The 15625-nt window shown below is 35.8% G+C and overlaps 2 protein-coding genes across 2 annotated transcripts in view; one reads left to right on the top strand and one right to left on the bottom strand.

Moving 5' to 3' along the window:
* Window positions 1–3720, top strand: part of LOC149088019 (nuclear pore complex protein Nup93-like) — a 32365-nt gene extending 28645 nt beyond the window's left edge. The window contains exon 24 of the mRNA XM_089243839.1: window positions 2276–3720. Coding sequence (XP_089099965.1) covers window positions 2276–2398 — 123 coding nt within the window. The 3' untranslated portion in view covers window positions 2399–3720. The remainder of the gene's footprint in view (window positions 1–2275) is intronic.
* A 31-nt stretch (window positions 3721–3751) lies between these two features.
* LOC149088018 (ADP-ribosylation factor-like protein 2-binding protein) lies at window positions 3752–15358 on the bottom strand. The gene is made up of 7 exons (XM_089243841.1): window positions 15265–15358; window positions 13765–13798; window positions 12063–12118; window positions 9382–9488; window positions 7019–7104; window positions 6198–6300; window positions 3752–4167 (listed from the first exon to the last, which is right to left on the bottom strand). The coding sequence occupies exons 1-7, from the start codon at window positions 15278–15280 to the stop codon at window positions 4120–4122; spliced, it is 450 nt and encodes a 149-aa protein (XP_089099967.1). The 5' UTR covers window positions 15281–15358; the 3' UTR covers window positions 3752–4119.
* Between the last annotated feature and the right edge of the window lie 267 nt (window positions 15359–15625).

Raw genomic sequence — 15625 nt, 5'->3', positions numbered from 1 at the left:
GTCTTTTTTTATCAAGCATCTTTTCATCGGCTTGATTTTTGTTTTTGGTGTTTCAGGCTTTTGACACCTTGTGTGAAAGAAGCAGCTGTCCTAAAATTTTTCACACCCAGTCTATTTAAGATGCCACACTTTTTGCTTATTGAGGGCACTATTTGCTGTCTGGAACAGCAGCAGTTTAAATAGCCTAAAAATGTTCTTTTTAAATTTTTTTATACTCTGAAAGAAATTCTTGTAAAATGGGAGAAAATTTCGGAAAATTCAACACTGTTTGGCGATTCAGCACTCGTTATTTGGCGAGATTGGCAACAGTGGGGCCGTTCAAGTATTAACGTCATCAGATTTTTTAGCCATTTTTGACCTCCCCTTGTGAGAAAAATTTCGTCAGCTCTGCCCCCCCCCCAACCTCCTTATGCATATTGAGATCAGAGGTGTTCATGCAGGGAAGCCCGAGCCTCCCTTCCCCCCACCCTTAACCCAGACGATTAATTTTTTTTCCATGCAAAAATTTTTAAAAAAATTAAAATTTAAAAAGGAAATACCCTTTTCTTTATGTTATAATGAATTTCTGTTAATTTCAATGCTATCTATTTGAAGGCTAAGAACTCAAAATTTCTTTTCAATAAATTCGTTGTGACTCACTTCTTAAGCCATATATGTTAAATCCATGGCCCCACAGGCCTGATGTGGCCACCATTTCAAATTTAATTTTGTAAAAATGAACCAAGTGGAAGAAACAATTGCTTAAGCAACCTGTGGTGCAATTCCAGCTCATTTGAGAAGCTCACGGCACATTTTCAGATCACTTAAGTAGGTTTGTGACATATTTACAGTTCATTTGAGTGACCTGCAGCACAGTTACAGCACACTTAAGCAGCCTGTGACACATTTCTAGAGATCTTGAGTGGCTGGGACACATTTCTAGAGATCTTGAGTGGCTGGGACACATTTCCAGATCACTTGAAGGATCTTCAGAACATTTAGAGATCACTAAAAAGACCCTATGGAAGACATGAATAGGAAGAATATTAGTTCAGGTGCCCACAAAATAGAGAAAGGTTTCTAGTTTTTGGCATACTCAGTAAAGACGCCATTAAGAATATTTCATATTTTTTATAAAGGGTGGTTGATGAGGTAAGCATTATTCAAACCTCCCCGTCATCACAGTCAGCAAGCCCAACCCCCCATCTATCTTGACATAATACTTGAATGACCCTTAAGTAGTATGGGAGGGACTCTTATTTCGGTTACTCACCAATGTTGGCACGTAATCTGTTCACTGTATTGTTTCATGTTTCTCGTTTAATAGATATCTTAATACAGTGGTCTTCAACCCATAGCCTATGGACCAAATGTGGTCCTTGCAGCTTTTTTTCTAGTGGCCTGCGGACCTCTTTGAAAAAAATAACTTTATTGAAAAGGGAATTAAATTAAGATCCGCAAAAGCTTGCTGGTCATAGAGAGCTGTACTGCGGTATTAATATCTGTAATATGCTTTCGATACATTAAGAGTAGTCCTAAGAAATTCGGAGGGCTCAGGGCCCAAACACCTAATTTCATATAATATTTTTTTTGGAGGGGGGGGGGAATTCAGTATCAGAATTACTGAGAATCAGCTTGATTGAAGGAATGATTTTAGAATTACAGAATTTTCAATAAATATCAGGGAATATGATTTCCAAAATAAATATTTTAAGAACTGTATTTCCCAAGTATTTCAGATGTATATAATTTCGGAAAGAAATTTCAGAATCATTGAATGAAATGATTTTACAATTAATTTCAAGGAAAAAAATTATTAATAGAAATAATTTCTGAATTGCTTTGAGAAATACATCCAGACTTAATGAAAGAAACAGTTTTATAACTACTTCTAGAAATTAATTTTTGAAATTATTTCATGATTTGTTTTTAGAAATTAATTTTAGAATTATTGTTTTGTCCTACCGGTGTTTGCAAAGAAGGGGTTCTACTGTATTTTGAACCATTAAAAAATTATGGAAAAACCAGATATGCTATTCAAATATGATGAAAGTTCATTTTAACTAGACCATAATATTGGGAAACTTTTTTCAATGTAACAAACTTATTATATAAGAACTAAGTATTATTATTGACGGTACTTTGCAAATTATTCGTAACAGTGTTTATTTTTTTTGTTATTCACTATAGTAATTATAAATATTACATTTTACTTTAATTAAAATTTCCATCAAGTACTTTTTACTTTTCCTAAAATGTTTATATTGATTTTGTTTTTTTTCCTTCCTCATTTTAGTATCTCATTTATCTCAGAAACGAAGCCAAAGCATTGATCACTTTTGCTGGGATGATTCCTTATAGGATGCCGGGTGACACAAACGCCAAGTTGGTTCAGTTAGAGGTTATGATGATGAACTGAGGTGTGTTCGTGTGTGTGTTTTTTTTTAAAATCTCCTTATTACAGTATTTTTATAGGTTTCTATATCATCACATCCCAAATAACAATAAAATGTGTTTAAAAGTATCCAGACTTGATTAGTTGAGAAAAGTGTAACAAGTTTTTTTCACATCAAAATTTATACTTAATATAGTTTTTGTTTTTACTTGATTCTAGCATAAACCTTATTTCTCAGCGGTGAAAGTAAATATGGCCGGGTTTTTTTATATCTTTGAACCAGGATGTAAATTCTCATGCTAGGTTCAAAGTAATAGCTTTGGACTTTCATTTTGTGGTACAGTGGTGTCTTTCTATATTTCTAAATTGATGGGAGCGAAAGAAATTTCAAGGCAGAGTTTTCGAGAAAAGCGTTTCGAGTTTCTACGTAAAGAAAGGACCATTAACAGGGTGTAACAGAATCATGAATTCTTTTCAATCTAGGAGAAAATGTTGCATCAACACTAAAAAAAATACAGTAGTCTCTTGATAATCTTTCTGTACACTAGTCTGACATTTTTTCTTCGAGTGTAGAGGAGGAAAACATGTCACTGCATGTCTATATTATTTAAATTGGCTCTTTTAACTGACTTCCAGTAATCTGATGATTTCAGTAATTTGCACACCCTTAGTCTTATATGTGCTGGGTTAACGAGAGCTTAATGCACACCATTTTGTCTTTGCAGAATGAAAATATTGAGTGCCAATTCCACCTAAAAATGTCTTGTAATGCCTATAGCAATTGTAGAAAAAAAATAGGCTAATTTATTTAGCTCTTGAATTGTTGTCGTGCTGAGATAAGATTGAATACACTGATGATTTGCGATAGAGTGGGGGAATTTTTTCCCGTTCACACACAGGAGTTATATTTCTGATTACTGTAATACCCTGACTTATGTAATTTTCTAGTCATCATGGCAATATTGTGCCTGGGATTTGTGCAAATTAAACTTTTTTTTAAAATCTCTTTTGAACTGAACAGTTTTTGGAAATCAGTTATTTGATTCACAGAGGAACTAGTGAATGAACTTCAATTTGTTTTCAAGAGGGACCCATATTTTGCCAATAACCTGGGTCCCAGGCAAATAATCCAGCAGCATCCCTGAGTAAGTATCGTAATAAAAGAAATAAAAAGATAGATATTTCAGTAAATTTTGGTCCCCAGTTAATTTTTTATGTGCAAATTCAACTTGTGTAATCCTTGGTTCCACCTGTCACTGTATTTGTACAGTTTAAAAGTTGAGTTATGAGCTTAGAAATCATTTAATTGAACTTGACCATGCATTTACAGTTGCTATGGGTGTTCATTGCATTTGTTCAATAGAAAAAAAAAAATCACAACATTATTAAAACAAGTTTATCCGTTTTCAAAAACTTGTAAATATACATTTATATTCCGAGACATAATTTGTACTTTGAATTCACTGCAACTCGAAGCCTGACTATATAAACATGAAGAACACGACATCCATACAGAAGGGGTAAAACCAGCATTAAATTTTTTCAACACAATAAAAAGCCAAAGTTGCCATGAATCATACCACCACTCGATTCAAACAAATATGACTGACTAGAAACCAGTTAAAAATTTGACACATTTTTTTTCTTCTAATTAATTAAACATTTTTTTTTTTTTTTGTTGAATATGAAACAAAGGACAAAATGTTCTTCCGAATGCAAAATGAAGTTTCTCCTGATATTGAAACTCATGTCGAATTTCCCAAAGATAAGTCTGGCGTCGTGCCTTCTTTGGCCTGAAAGTGGAAAAAATTATTTTTAGATCATCCCTCATAAGTATCTTAGTTTTTAAAGGCAAGCTTTATCACAAACAGACATGTGATAACATATTTTTATTTACACATATGGACTTGAAATCAAATTTCATCAATACAAGGATTCAAATAAAACCTGCAGCATTGAGAATATTTGCCATGTGTTTACGAGCTGGCAATGTGACAAAACTGTGCAAAACGTGTGAATTTCCAGAGATAACTTGGCTTATGTACAGCAGAGATGTGTGATAGATACGTCCAAGCAAGTACAGTGTAGTGGTATTCAATTTTTGTGCCCAGAAAGTGTGACAAGTGAAATTTTTTGTCGAATAGAAGTCTTGTATGGAGTAGCGTGCCTCAAATGAACCACTGTTCAAGTGGTGTGGCCAACAAAGTACGACAGACCTCCCTGGACAGGAGCTTGTCATATGGACATTTTGGTGAAGGCACAAATAGCTACATTACATTACATTACAGTACATGCTCTGTCAACTGCTGTGAACATTAGCGCAGAATTCATACACTCGATCATGAACAGCGAACTGATGAAGTTGCAGAAAGTTTATGCTCAATAGGTAATCTCGACACCTTCGCAACAAGCAGAAAGAATGGCGCATGGAAGTTTGCCTGAAACATTTGATCCGATACCATAAGGACAGAAGCGAATTCTTAGAGTGCATTGTGGCTATGAATGAAACATGGTGCCACCATTTCCAACCGGTAACGAAAAGGATGAGTCAGGAATGGAGACATCCATCATCACAGAGGCCAAAGAAGGGCCAGTCATCTGCTGTGGTTGGGAAGGTCATGTTAAGCATGTTCTTTGATATTCATTGATGTTGGAGTGGATGCCCGTCGGGGCCACAATCAAGGCTCAATACTATTGACACCCATTACAGAACCTTCGAAGTGCTATTTAAAGCAAGCAGCCAGCAAATTGTCACAAGGTGTGATTTTGCTTCAAGATAACAAAAGGCCATACACTGCTAAAGTAACAAAGAGCACTCGGAGTGCTTTCACTCAATGGAAAACATTGACTCACTCGCTTTACAGTCTGAATCTATCGCTTTACGATTACCACACATCTGGTCCATTAAAGAAGACCACGAAAGGTCAACTCTTCACCTGCAATCAAGCAGTGTGTGGAAGAGTGGTTCATCAGACTTTGTCCTTCTTCACGGAAGGTATCAAAGAACTTATACCATGTTGGGACATTTGCCTGAACAATGGTGGGAAATTATCTGTAAGCTCTCTTGAAGGCTCACTGCTATGCTTCTCAATTGCTGTATTGTTCAATTCCCAATATAATATCTAATTTTTCAGACACCAGTCTATGTTTCACTTGAACGACCCTTATATAAAAGATGTTTGAAGAAATAGCACATTGTTTAGAGACCAGAGGACTATTTTGTAAAAACACATGCCAACTGTAGTCAGTATTGATACATTTGTAACAGTGGGTAATAAACCTTCCTTATAAGATTCTGTGCTCTGCAACTTATAAAAGTTATTGCCAGCCTATTAGACTTCTGCATAGTTTGGAAGTGCAGTGCTTGACCATTTACATTGCCCCATAGGAATTTTGCAAATTCTTATATCTGTCACACATTTGCCACGTGCGCCATTCTTTGACCCACAGTTCCAGCTGCTTAGTATTCTTTCATTTCCTTCAATGCACATGCCCTTCACTTCTACTCTTGATCATCCTATGTTTTCAGGGCAGTCTCACAATTTGATTTTTACCCATTATGGTAATACCATTTTCTTTTCAGCTATTTTTACATGAAACTTGGGGAACATCTCCCATAGATATGAGTTTTAGGCGTTCGGATATTATGTTAATTTTCAGAAATTGAACACACAGACATTTTTATTAGTTCTTGAATTTTGCAATTGAACTTTAATGTACATTTGTTCTAGTCAAGTTTTAGATTTTGTTAATGAATGAAGAATTATTATTTAAGTTGCTATGTATTCAATGATATAATTTCAAAATGTCTAAGAATACTTACGGCTTTATGGTCAAGAACCATACTCTTGAAAGCCAGAAAATCTGTGAAACTGACTAAAATATCAAATATCTCTCCATCCAGAAGATCTTCATTGTGTCTTATGCTGTAAATGAATACGCAAACCATACATTTTAGTGGCACTGTGAAAGTTATTCAATACATGAGCTTATATCTAGGTAATAAAATCATCAGACATGACGTAGCCAAAGCTCATCTTGTGGTTGGAGGACTGTATTAGTATTTTGGGCAATAAGGCCCAATGCTGCTGATCAGAGTTTCCACTCAATGTTTTGTTTGCTCTAGTGTCAAGCATCTTCAGGAGTAATGCAAAGTCTAGGATGAAGCCCACATTTATATGTCCTACTTGCTAAAATTTGAAGTGCTCTTGTTTGAATGTGTAATTTGATTTGTTATTTTATTATCATAAAATCACACTCTGAACATCGGTGATCTCGATTTGATCAGCTGTTTGTCCCCAATCAAATGATACAGACAAAAACCACATGATCATAAAAGAGCATTGAAATTCAAACCATTGAGAGAAATGTTGAGTGGAAACTCACACATCTAATACTTTTATGAATGATAGCCTGAAAGCCTTAAAAACTGAATATTAGCTTGGGTACACACAGATTGGAAACCACTGCAGTAGAATTTATTCTAATATTTCACACAAATGAAAATTGAACCACATAAGCTTTACATGAATAATGCCATCAACTTTCTTTTAAACCAAATTCATTTGTATTTCTTCATCAACATTCAATAAAAGTTTATTTTCTAAAAACTGAAAACTTATGGAATCAATAAACAGAACCCACTTGATTTGGGCAAGAAATTCTCCCATGCAGAAACCAGGTACTCTTCTGGTTAGCTCTGATTCAATGTGCTTTTCGACTAGCTCTGCCTGCATTGAGGGAAAATAAAAATAGCATTACTATTATGTAGCAGCATATATTATTTCTGTGGTCAGATGGCAAAATGTCAATAATAATAATGTGATCCTCACGTATTCCCAAGGTATCAGCATGATCCTTCCAGGGAATTTGTTAGTGTAAGTAAACATCCATGCCTGAACCCAGACCTGCACAGTGAGAGGCTAGCTCCCTAACCACTCAACTGCCAGGCGGCAATTGCTGAGTTTTCCCAAAAAATTAAGTTCAGTTGTTCACATTCTGGTGTCTCGTTTGTCAAAATTTTGGAAGGTGACAAAATTTCATCTACCTCTTTCGGTTTATGAGGAACCAACAGAGGAAAATTGCAATAAGTCAAAAAGCCACAGCATTACATTTTTGCAAAATATTGTTTACAAATTGCCCTCGTGAAATTTTGAATAGACCATTTGCCACGTGCGTCATTCTTTGACCCACAGTTCCAGCTGCTTAGTATTCGTTCATTTCCTCCAATGCACATGTCCTTCACTTCTACTCTTGATCATCCTGCGTAATGTTTTCAAGGCAGTCTCAATGTGACTTATTACATTTTGACATCTGAGCACAGATTTATAAAATGCAGCAAAGTGACTTTTTCATGAAAAAATTATACAACAGTTACATTAGTGTGCAAAATTAATGTTTTAAAGCAAGTACATATAACCCTTGTTGCAAGAGATACTGTATATGCTTGTGTATAAGCTGGACTTCCTCACTTGATGATCAGCAACAAGTTGACACCCCCCCCCCCCCCCACAAAAGAATAGACACATTTAAGAGCAAATAATATAAAAATCATGAAAAATAGTCAAAATCTTCCCTACTGACACTTTACAAGATAACGTTTTTCTAGCAATGGCTACACACGTCAAAAAGGCAGAGGTGCATGACTTTTTCAATCCACAGGCCAGGTATGTGGAATGGTTCGTTGTTTGCAGGCTTCAAACTAATGCACTTATTGCGTTGTATGGATTGATATTTTATTTAGCAACACCTTATCAGACCAGATGGTATCTATTTAGGAGTCTACAGGTTAGGCGTGACTGTTGTGGGGATGGGGGGGGGGGAGAAGTATTGGTAAAACTCTGGTTTCCCCACTCCCAAATATAGGAATGAAATTTTAAACAAAATTACTCTTTTACCCTAGTGCTTACTACAACTCATTTTTGTAGTCACAATTATTACAAATATGTGTTAAGATTTCCAGTTTAAAATATTTTCTTGCTTACATTTCTTCATAACAGTTATTTGGCAAACGTTATAAGCAGGATCCACCAAATCTTCATGCAAAATTTATGCTGATGATCCAGCTACAATTAAAGTGAAAGAATATCTCCCAGAGATACATTTTTTATTAACTAGTTATGGTGGAACTTCAGTTCATTGGGGATCTGTAAGCTTAGCAAAAATTTTGACGATGTCTCGCAAGGCAAGCAAAATTTTGACCTTTTTCTGACAAATTTTGACTTGAATGAGGTATTTGTCTTGTTTGTTGAGTGTCACATGATTACAACTAAAAAGCAGAAGATTCGCTCTCTCACTGTGGTCAATGCCATCTTAATGAGTTAAATGGGTTAAGCTCAAGCATTTTTCCAGGCGTGTTTATTACATTGATGAAATGAAATATCAAAAAAAAATTTTCTGCATGCAGATGTGTATTAATGAAACCCTTCAATAGTTTAAGGGCCGATTTGTCAAGACATAATTGACAACAGCAGTGGCATTTCTAGCAGAAGCCTATGAAAGACAGCCCGCAGTTGTTGGGTGTTAATGCAAGCAGGAATTTCACAGTGAAACCCCTTATTCTATAATCATAGTACAAATACCAAATAAATCAACCTGCACTTTTTATCTTTGAAAAGAATCTTGGGTGGCATGGGAAAGAAATATTGTGGTACAAAAATTTGAGTGTCCATTATTTACCATGGGGAAATTTCGATTCAATTTACTTTTAATTTTGTATATACATATGTTTTTATCTTGTATTCATTTATGCAAACTGTAACTGGGCTTTTGCCTGTAGTTTGTATTTTAAATAAATAAATAAGTGTTTCGGATTACGAGCACATTCACAGAACAAATTATACTCGTGAACCGAAAAGTTCCATTGTTTTCGCGAAGTTATTTAAATGAGTCATCCAAAAGAGAAGCTATCTACAAGATGAAAATGGTAGGATTTATAAAATTTCCTGATAACACAAAGAAAATATATTAGGAATCTGTAAGAGAGTTCCATGAGCAAGCACACTTACATATCGGGTAAAAAAAGGCATATATTCATGCTTGTTCTCATCACAGTTCTCGAATACATCGCAACACGTATCCAAGAAACTCTCTTTCATCTGTAGAAATTCTGGGGCTATTATCATAAAATAAAAGTCACATCATTACATCTGATTTTGGAACATCAATCATATCTACTTGACCAGTGAATAAATAAAACTATGAGAAAAGTTCACATTATATAGCGATAAAAAAAATCACATACAAGCCATTAAATTATTAAAGACATGGGTGCAAGAACCAGACACAACTCCACTGTTTTTTCCTGATTTTCACTTATTCCTATAAAAGGAAAAATCCTCTACCTGTTGGTGCAAGAACTATATATAGCTCCAAGGAATGGCTATAGATATACAGATACCTCAGTTTTCGTTGATAATCTGTTCAAAAACAATCATCAAAATCTGAAAACCGAGGTAATTATTTCCATATGAATCAATATAAATCCAGTTAATTTGTTCTACCAATAATGCATTTTATAGAGAATAAATGCACCGCTTAGTACTTAAAAACAATAAGACATTAATATAAAAGACTAATGTAAAGAATAAATGAATATTTAATATGGGATTCACATTTGTTATACCTTTCTGAAGACTCTTCTTGGCATATGGAGGAGAGGTGCAAATAGTACTGTTTGGAAGGGGAATCCCTTCCTCCTTGAGAACTTTAGCTATCAAGGCACTATCTGGGGTGGAGGGGGGTTACTTCCCCTTCTTGGTCTTTTGGCACTAGGACCAGCATTAGAGTCAGTCGACCATGTTGTGCAAGAAAGCTGTCCAGGGGCGGGGGTGTTTCCTGCAGCCTCTAAGATTTTTCCTAAAATGAGGCAAGATATTATCATTAAACAAGTTGCAGCCTTCTTCTTCACAGGGCTACTGGCTCTGGAAACTTCCTTTAGTCCCATGGAATTGTTTGGAGAGACACAAGGGGTGATGCTCAGACAATGAGAAACAACGGTACACTGAACAGGAGAACCAAAATTAGCAATGAGGTCACGTGAGCACGGCGACGAAATCCGATGCAACTGACGAAAACGAGACAAATTCTTTTACGAAAAAAATTGACGATAACCGAAGTCAATGAAAACCAATGAAGGTATTACTGTACACTGCTCAAAACAATTAGAGGAAATGCAGTTTTTATTTAATTGGGATTTTTAAATATTTCAATTGGTAAAATATAGACAAAGAACATTATTAGGCTGTGCACATACAGCAGTGACCAAGAGGTACGGGAGTGCATAATATAGATTAGCGATGAAAACAATTTTGTTGTATACTGGACATACTCGAGAAGCGAGAGAAAGGCCACTCAACGAGGTACGCAATTTGAACAAACCTGTTTCAGACGTGCCAACTTTTAGAATTTGGAGATTCTCCCGAAGGGGTACCCCGGCACTCATAGACTCGATCAAAAACAAGTTTAACAAAAACAATTTTTTAATCAATTAGGAAAAAGTTCAAACCCCCCCCTCCCCCAAGGCAGGTTCTACATTTGCCCCTGAGCAGAATATAATTCCATGCAAAATAGAGAAATCACATCTACATACTGTTCATAAAACATAAGTGTTTCCTTTCGTGGATGCTATTAGTGATTGATGATCTTGGGTATATGAACACATATTTAATCGGAGGAAACAATTAAAAAAAAATTCAAAATACAAAGCTGCTGAAGAAAAAACTTGTATTACCACACGGCTGTTAATGGAATACAATAATGATTATACAGCAATTTTGGCAACCAAGGTCATGCCCCTGATAAATTATTGCCAATAAACGCTACATAAACAAAGTCATGTCTTTGCCAGTTGCTTAAATGCAGTAACCAAGACTTTTTTATGACTGCTTGATGGAAATGACCACGGCTGTCCTCTATGGGTGTTTTCCCTAACGACGACAGCAGTCATTGATGTCACGACAACATGAAAGCTCACGTAAAATCTAATTTCCGGCCAAAATCCAGAGAGAAGGAGGAAGGATGAAAAATCCGGAGTCTCTCCCGCCTAAATCCGAAGAGTTGGCAGGTCTGCTGTTTGTTTTCACCTTGATCTGCTGATTGGTCCATATTTCTCCCCCTTTTTTAAATTTTCCTCTTCTGCAGAATGGTCATCACACTCTTACATTTACGAAACCCTCCAACCATTTTCTCTATCCTCCTCCCCTATGAATTTTTTTCTTTGTAGCCACAATTCACACCTCTTCGCTCCACTATGAGCACAGTCCGAGGCATTCACAAATTGTTGTGTCACAAGAGTTAATCATCAACTAAATTATAATATGTTTGAATAAATTTAGATAAATAAAACATATCCATTAATTGTTTTTGTCAGTGTATAAAGGAGAAAGGAGCAGTATTGGTGTCTCACGCGAAATCGAGAAGCAAGAATTATCTTGTTTTTGCACCAACTGGTTCAACGTGTGGTCGCTTAGTGACAGTGCTTCCCGCATTGCATCAGTCAGTCGTTGGCATCCAGTTATGGTGATGTTAAGGATTTCTGAGGACCTTTCAAGTGAGTCAATGGACAGTGTAATAATAATTATATTCAGATAAGTGTGGAAAATTCAGAAAATTTAGAGCTGTCTGGTTCTCACATCCACGTCATTGATTGCTATGATAAAAGTAAGATTGGGGTCACAAAAATACTTACATATAATTATTTCTTCAATATGACCGATAACCATATCGAAACCATCTTCATTTTCCCTGTTCAAAGATAATACATTGTTTCAATATATCATTTTGAAATTGGAGAAAGAAAAAAACCCATAATATTTCAAATACGATTGAACTCCATTAACATGAAACAGAAGGAACTGTCAGACCAGACACAACCCCAGCTCTGTCCCTTCTGGGATGTAAGCCCTTTAACCGTGTGGGTTGGATCAGGCAGGGGAGAAACTGAAGGGACTAAGGCAGTTATTCTGCATTCAGGACTGCAACTACATACTTTGTCACCATGGGCAAGCTGGAATTTTGACACTCCTTCCATGTAGAAAAAGAATGTAGTTAAAGGATGAATTTGGCACCCTACCTGGTCCAGCGCCTGGGGAATCAGACCTACCTGCCCCCCCCCCCCAGTTGTGGCCCTGTTTGTATTAACTAAATTTTTGGTAATCCATTAAAATTTTACACCCGCCTTTCATACATGTGTATTACATAGCCTATTTCATGATATAGGGTTTAATTACAGAATGAAATTCACTTATGCCGAAGGGTGCTCCATACAACAGCCAAAAATAAGAAAGGTGCCCATTTTTCAAGAGACATTCTACTATTTTTGGTTTTTCTGTCTTTACGACAAAAAAATGTTTTTTCCAAGGAGCTTATTTGATCCGTGAATTTTTACAGAAATCATGGGAGACAGCTATTTGCATAACTTATTAGTGTCAATGCTTGTTATAACCATCATCATCCCAGCAAAAATGGATGTTATATCAGGTCATTAAATCGAAAGGGAAAACATTGAGACTAGTTATATGAAAGCATTTTGGACTTATCCTATTGGTCATGGTAATGGAATGGTTGTTATAACGTGGGGTGTTGTTACAACTGTATATTTTGATATAACACTAAATATATTCAACTCGCACACTTGTCAACATGTATGCATTTCATGAAATACATTTTTGTTCACGGCACATTTGCTGCCGCCTTTTACTTTCCATATCAATGGAAATTTGAGTAATTTTGCAGACAACTCACAATTTTTTTATGGCATTTGCCTGGATGAGAGAAAACACTAATCATAAACAGAACTAATGATCAATTCCCTCATATTGCCTACGGTTTATTTACCGTTGCTAATTTTTTGATTACTTCAGAATAGTGATATTTCAGCAACATCGTCCTCCCTGGGGGCATTTTCATATATTATATTATAAGGTGTTCCTACCATTCCACTGGTAACCCTGGTAAATAGCTCTGAATCAAGTCTGGCAATGAAAAAAAATTCACCAAGCGATTGTATACTGCAAGGCCTATACCAGGACTAAACAAATCCCAGGCGTCAGGCATTATGGCAAATAGAAAATCTGTATTGGCACCTATTAAAATTTTCTATAGGTACATGACTGCTAAATTAGAGTCTATAAGGATGACATAGAATTTTTGGCTTACATTACCTTTTTCAAAATGGGAAGGAGTTACGAAATTCTGGAAAAGAACGGAAAAAAAATAAATATCATCTAGAATCATGGTTATTGAGCGGACATCAAGCTTGGCTCCTCAGAAATATGACTTTTGCCTAAATATTTTTACGATTTGTCAAGCCCTGGCATATGTAAAATTGGGACTTCTACCAAACTAACATTTCAATTGCATGACAATAATTAGAGATAATGACAACTTACCCCTTTATTAGGATTTCATCATCCTCAAAAAGATCTGAAAATAAATTTATATTGAATAACGTTTTTCAATATTTTTCAAATATTTCTTAGTTTAACTAATGGGTTAAAGCTGCTCCCTTATCCAAATCTACTCTATAATATAAAATCAAAAACTTGAAAAGTGCCTCTTTCTATACAATGGAAATCAGTTACGATTTTGGGTCAAGTTTTCATTTAACTATGAATGTATATGGAAAACTGTTTGACCCGTTGGGATCAAGTTACATTTATGTACCGAGAGCAAATGTATATGTATGTAACATCAGTGCTCCCAACACACAGGGTCCTATCCAGGGTGGGGCATTTGATAGATACCTTCATCAGAGTTGACAGGTTTCATTTTAAGAAGGCCTCCAGATGAAGCTCGTTGTTTTTTTTAATTCTCACATGGTCTACTGGTTAGGATACCTGGCTCTCACCCAGGAGGCCAAGGTTTGATTCATGGTGTGGGAAGTTTTTATGTCGCTGTGGTGGTCGAGTGGTCATAGTGAGAGACCTCCAAGCAGAATGTGCCAAAATCTGCAACGTATGTCGCACAACAATTGGGAAGAATTTTAAGAAAAAGTGCAAAAAACACTATTACATACATGGGGATTTTCACCGCAGAACATTTCCGATCAGCTGAGGGCTCGTTGCAGAACAGTGCTAAACGTTCTGCTTCAGGGGTGACAAGATTCAGACCCGAGTTCAAACCCCACTGTCACTACAGTGGTGGTTGGCTGAAGTTTGTTTACTGTGATTCCTCGCAAAAGCGAGCCGATCTTCCCTTTAAAAAGTCTCGCAACAGAGAACAACAGACCTACAAACGGTAGGTATAAGTATCCACTTATTACACTTCACTTCTGAAACATAGATGGCAACACTGAAAAATCAGACACAACACTAGATATACACTCAAGACTGTTTGGTACAAACACTTACACTTCTGGCACAACTCACTAGAAAGTGAATTGCCCATGGCGATAGACCTGAGTTATGCTTTGCTTCGAATGAATGGTTTTTTGTTGTTTAACACTGTGAAATTTACAACAGCGGAAGCTTGAGATAAATCTAGTCTGAGGCTCCCAAAAAATTCTGCATCATGGGTAACCGCTACTGGATCTGGTGACTAGATTTTATTCGTTGGTAAAATTAATGCAGAAAAAATGTTCATGGCCCTCACGGGGGGGGGGGGACATGTCCAACAACCCTCCCTATGGAAAAGTCGACTGGTTTCATTTCGGAAAGGAAGGGAGGAGAGGATGAATCTAATTTTTTTTTATCATTTAACACTGTAAAATCGATGGGACTGTAAATGATCGTGCATACAATTATTCACTGACATTTATTAAAAAGATTGAAATATATATTTCATTATTCCGCAATTAATAAATGCCTCCTTAAACAAGATTTCGTACATTACCAATTAACAAGAACTACATATTATATCTTGTAACGCTTTAAATAAAAACAGTACATTACCGACTGATCTTTCCATTTTAATATGAATCGTAGACGAAAAATGAAAAATAATTCTCGATTTGCGAAACACATACGGACGACTGTGACCAATATTTTTCACTGTCAGAGACAGGGAAAAAAAATCCCATCTTGAAAAAAAACCCGGAAAGTTCTTTCTTAAAATTGGGATAATAAAATTCAAAAACACTAAAAGTTCACAAAAATATTTCGAAAAATATCAATATATTTTTTTTTATTTCCTACTTTGAAATTCATGTGACGTATTGTGGGAATTTAATGCCCACTCCAGTTTGACGAATTAAAATTGCGCTTATTTCTATAAATTTGATCATTATATTCAAAAACGATTCTGTGATTGGTC

This window comes from Pholcus phalangioides, unplaced genomic scaffold, assembly GCF_987345545.1.
Source record: "Pholcus phalangioides strain wild (caught in Gottingen) unplaced genomic scaffold, Ppha-v1.0 ptg000003l_1, whole genome shotgun sequence".
NCBI classification, from domain to species: Eukaryota; Metazoa; Arthropoda; class Arachnida; order Araneae; family Pholcidae; genus Pholcus; species Pholcus phalangioides.
Note: the sequence above shows the minus strand (reverse complement) of the source record. Positions and strands in the feature narration are given on the sequence as shown.